The sequence below is a fragment of the Eurypyga helias genome, unplaced genomic scaffold (assembly GCF_000690775.1).
Source record: "Eurypyga helias isolate BGI_N326 unplaced genomic scaffold, ASM69077v1 scaffold17018, whole genome shotgun sequence".
In the NCBI taxonomy this organism is placed as follows: Eukaryota; Metazoa; Chordata; class Aves; order Eurypygiformes; family Eurypygidae; genus Eurypyga; species Eurypyga helias.
This window is the reverse complement of record NW_010269063.1, coordinates 19,047-24,259: the sequence shown is the minus strand read 5'-3', so window position 1 is coordinate 24,259 and position 5,213 is coordinate 19,047. Positions and strand designations below refer to the sequence as shown.

Sequence of the window (5,213 nt, the reverse complement as noted above, 5' to 3'; positions counted from 1 at the left end):
TCTCCAGCACTTCTGAGAAATTTTTTGATATTGATATGGCTCCAGGAGTAACCAATCTTTTGAGGTAAACTGGCCCTTCTTCCCTCCCACTAAAACAAGTATATTGAAATGTGTAGTACTTGGCTCTGATGAGTGAAAAAAACTCCTTTATTTCCCAACAAAAGATTTCTGTCTGGTCTGTAAAAGACAGGGTCTCCTGAAGCCTTCCATGACCCTTTCAAATATAGTATGATAATGGAGAGTGTTAATTCTCAATGCTGCTTTGGCTGTCTGTGTCCAATGGGCTAGAGTATTTATCTCATCTGTATTAGAAATAGGTAAAAATCTAAAACACAACTAAATGAGTTCACAAAAGAGTGACAGCTTCTCAGTGCATAGATGACTTGGATCAATCAAGAGTCTAATTCACTGACTTTTTTTTTTTAATTTTATTTTATTTGTTGCCCTTCAGGGGAATATGAGAAGGCAGTCCAGCAATGTAACAAAATTATTCTGCTTTATTCATTCAGATTTATACATGTATGACCTGCTTCTCCTCTCACACGGGAGGTAATCAGTAGTAATTCCACTCAAGTCAGAGACACTATGCCACTTTGATAGTGGAAATGGTGAGAAGAAAATGAGATAAGAGGACTAGAATATTCATTACTAAATAGTGCTACACCTGGATGCCTGCCCACTGTAGGAGAACACGGATGTGAAAGAACAATCATCAGAACATAATGGTCACAACGGGATTGTTCACTGACTCCTCTTGGGATGACACAGCTACAATGCTCTTGTGCTCCCAGTTGTCAAAATCATTCTTGTCCAGTGAGCAGATGAAAAGCCCACACCTCCTCCCTCAATCAAGGTACAGGCCATATAGCATAGCTTTTAGTGCATTAAGAGTCCTGAGCCAGAGATTAATGCTGATCAAAACTCCTGCAACACGACATTGCAAAAAAATGTGGCTCTACAAAAGAGAATGCCTTTTGTTGGAAAATGTTAACAGCAGTCAAATCTCATTTGTAGGTAGAAATTTGGACGTGGGTTGTAGTATCATGTTCCCATTACTAATGGTTTGTTTCACTTTCCTTTTGCTCCAGAGGACAATGAGAACTCAAAGTCAGATGAGAAAGGAAACCAGTCAGAAAACAGTGAAGACCCTGAATCCGACAGGAAAAAGTCAGGAAATCAGTCAGATAATGAAATGAACTGTAATGATGATGGGAACAGCTCCAGCAACCAGGACAGCAGGGACAGTGATGACAGCTTTGAAAACTCTGATTTCGAGAATCAAAAGGCTCCTGAGGACAGTTTTGGCACTCTTGGCTCTATGCAGATCAAGGTGGAGCGCTATGTTGAGAGTGAATCAGACTTGCGGTTGCAGAACTGTGAATCACTGTCCTCAGACAGTGCCAAGGACTCAGACAGTGCAGGCGAAGTAAATGCTCAGTCTTCCAGCAAACATCAAAAGAGGAAGAAGAGGAGAAAAAAGCAAAAAGGAGGCAGCATGACCCGGAGAAGGCTGTCAAGCACCTCAAGTCCAAATGGACTTGACCCAGCTTTGGTGGACCAGCCTCAGCTGCTCTCGTCACCCAACAGTGCCTCAGTGCTCAAAATTAAAACAGAAATCTCAGAACCTATAAATTTTGATAATGATAGCAGTATCTGGAATTACCCACCCAACAGGGAAATCTCAAGGAATGAATCACCCTACAGTATGACCAAGCCTCCCAGCTCTGAGCACTTCCCTTCCCCACAAGCCAGCAGTAGTTTACATGTCTCCATTCCAGACTCTGTTCTCACCCCACCAGGGACTGAAAATACTGCCAGCCGTAAAACTCAGTTCAGCACCTCATCCAACTCGACCTTGGCTCCTGTGTCCTCTGACCCTTTGTCACCCCCACTTTCAGCATCTCCACGGGACAAACATCCAGGAGGTCCCACAGCTTCCAACTCTTTGTTGTACACTGGGGATCTGGAAGCCCTTCAGAGGTTACAAGCAGGCAATGTGGTACTTCCTTTGGTTCACAGGGTAACAGGAACCCTTGCTGCGACCAGCACTGCTGCTCAGAGGGTCTACACCACTGGTACTATTCGGTATGCTCCAGCTGAAGTTACTTTAGCCATGCAGGGCAACCTCCTCCCCAATACCCACGCTGTTAACTTTGTTGATGTTAACAGCCCCAGCTTTGGGCTGGATCCTAAAACACCGATGGAAATGCTCTACCACCATGTTCACCGACTCAATATGTCAGGACCATTTGGAAGTGCTGTGAGTGGGGCCAGTCTGACCCAAATGCCTGCAGGGAATGTGTTCACAACTGCTGAAGGACTTTTTTCAACTCTTCCATTTCCTGTGTACAGCAATGGCATTCACACTACACAGACTCTGGAACGGAAAGAGGATTGAAATATGACCACATACTGTGTTTAGTGTTATACTCTGAGGCATAGACTATGTTTTAATTTACACCTTTAATTCTAGCACTTTGAATTTGAGCAGGTCAGCTTATTCTCTCAATATGATGGTCTCCATTTCATTCCCTTTCTCTTTAACTTGACTTATTCCTTAATGTAAAGGTTTGGGTTTTTTTTGCCTTCAGAGAGTCGAAGTACCGGTTGCCTGCCATTTTGTCTTCTTCTAAGATGTGTGGTTTTTCCTTTGCATCTTTATTAAGATGCCTTTAATATATGTATGCCTCTGCCATAGAATACTCAGTGTTGTGGTAAAGAGATTTTAAAGTGACAACCATTGGTTTTACTTCAAAATTATCTTGATATGATCAAGATTAAAAGAGACAAGCATAAACAATGTGCCCTGTTTGACTAAGTCAAATGAAAAGGGGGTTTTGTTCCTAATTCCTTTAAAAATAGGGGATAGTATTTTAGAATTTTATGCAGAGTTTCATTCTCTTTTTATGGTTAAGATTTTCTTACTTGCACATAAAATAATTTGGGTTCTTAAAAAGTTAATTTCTGGCCTGTGACTAGAATGTTATAAAGTTGGACTAAATGTTAATTACTGAAACTTTAACTTAATTTCTAAAACCATGGTGCTATCATTTATTAATCTGTAATGTCTTCATACAATATGCAGCTTGTGGGCTGGATTTTTTGGAAAGAATGTGTTTCGTACCGGTTTATAGTCAGGTGCTGCAGTCTCCTTGGTTAGTTAAGACAAAAGCCCTCATTAACTTTTGCTGCAGGACTTAAAATTTTTTACCTCCAAACTAACAAGCATAGCCTCACATCAAATTTAAATGGTCAGGAAGCGTTTCTGAAAAAGTGCTTAAAAACAAAAAACTCAATTTAATTGACGCAAGGAGTAGTTTCTTAGGAACATATTGTTTTGCTTTAGTTTTTTTCTCAGTGTAACTGAGGCTAATTTTACAATGTCAAATAATGCTTCAGAGTGGAAAAAAAAAAACAAAAACACAACAACAAACAACCAGAAGAGCTATTTAACATGTTTTGATTTGGTTTTCATTTAATATTATAGAGGGAAGGTTGTACATTTCTTTGTGTTCTTTGATTTGGGCATTTTATGTTGGTTTTTTCTTCTTATTTCTAGTCTGAAACCTATATGTTTTAAAACTAAAGAATGGGTTAATAAGCTTGAAATAGATAACTACAACTGAAAACTGCACATTAAGTAAAAGAAAAGAAATCTCCTATTTTGTCTTTGTTGCCAGAAATCACAGTGTGGTGTCAAACACTCCAAATGACTGTCAAATATAAATTCTTCTTCCACTCCATCTTTGGCAGCTGTTTGTTAAGGCATCTAATAACAGATGTGAGAACTGTAATGTGTACAATGTGTAAGTGTCCTTGGCTGTCAGTCCCATTGCAGTTTCAATGTGTGTTACTATATGCAGTATATACTAAGCTAATGTAGTTGTTTTGTCCTTTGTCTTCTCTGTGCTTTATCTCTAGTCTGGAGTGGTGAAGTCCCATTCCTAAAGTCCTAGTGAACCAGTGATTCTTGAGGGTTAGTGGTTTTTGTGTGGTGGCCTTCCTCTGTAATGTCACCTTTATGCTGCTTCCACTGTCTGTATACCTTTTAATTTCTGCTGTTGCTTTGCTGTTGCGTGTTCTCAAACCTCTCTCTCCCCCTTCCTCTCTCCCTCTGTCTCCACACTTTTCCCCTCTCTTTTCCTCTCGCTCTCTTGTTCTCTCTTCTTCACTCTCAGAGATAAAAGACTCTTAACTAGCTCAAGGTTAATGGAGCCATTTTTCCCACAGAGGAATTCTGGGTATGACTTACTCTTCCAGTGTACCCCACGATGCACTATAGAGTAATGTTCAAATATATTAAGCAAATTGACACCATATAGCCTCAGTTGTTAATGTTCCCAGAGTCCCTTGTGCTCGAACTGTAAGCAGAGGGTGCATTTCTTTGGTTTTCTCCCAGGTAAGCTGGCAGAGTAATATGCAGAGCAATTACCAGTGAGATAGGAAATGCTCAAAAGGTTGGCCAGCATTGTTTAAAAAGGAAACTGAGCTTAGAATTATCATATATATTTGCTTATGTGTGCAATGCTAATATATTAACTCAGCTGTCCTTTGAATTTTTGATCACTCAGTGCATTGAGTCAATTCCTATGGTAGCTTTGAATTTGAGAAGTAGGTCCAAGCCACAGTGGAGTAATAGTGAAAAATGAATTTGGCACCAAAAACTTTAATTAATGAGCTTTTAAAGGTTCCATTGGAAGGATTTAAGTAGGTCTCTAAAGGCGAGAAAGCTGATTGGGAAATTCAAAGTTTAATTTTGGAAGCTCTACTCTAGCTATGGAACAATCAAAGGAGTGCACCTATCAGCTACAAAGAACAGCTAGACAGCTGTTGTTGTTTTGGTTTGGTTTGGGTTTTTTTATAAATGTTTCTGTGTTGTGTCAAAATGATTTCTGGTGATTTAAACTAACAGATAATCACAGCTGCTGTCTAAATCCATAGTGTTTAAAATTACAAAATGAAAAAAAAAAAAACCTTCATTACCTGTGAAGACTGTGTCTGTGTTTTTAACTATTTCTTGTACAAATATATGAAATCTTTTATGAGGAGACTGGTGCCAAGTAGCTGAATAATGGGGAAAGGGATTTTGTTCGTATAAATCTTAGCAGTGTTACCAACTCTACAATATAAAAAAATTAAAATGTTAAAAAGTGACAGCTATGGTACATTTATTTTGTGTTAAGCTAACCGAATCTAACTTCTTGAGTGCCTGG

General features: G+C 39.3%; 1 protein-coding gene across 1 annotated transcript; it reads left to right on the top strand.

Moving 5' to 3' along the window:
• Positions 1 to 1,088: 1,088 nt before the first annotated feature.
• Positions 1,089 to 3,402, top strand: NPAS3 (neuronal PAS domain protein 3; the record flags this gene model as incomplete). Its single annotated transcript, XM_010157975.1, has 1 exon — positions 1,089 to 3,402. A coding segment is annotated over one exon (1,310 nt), but the record flags the coding sequence as incomplete, so codon positions are not given.
• Between the last annotated feature and the right edge of the window lie 1,811 nt (positions 3,403 to 5,213).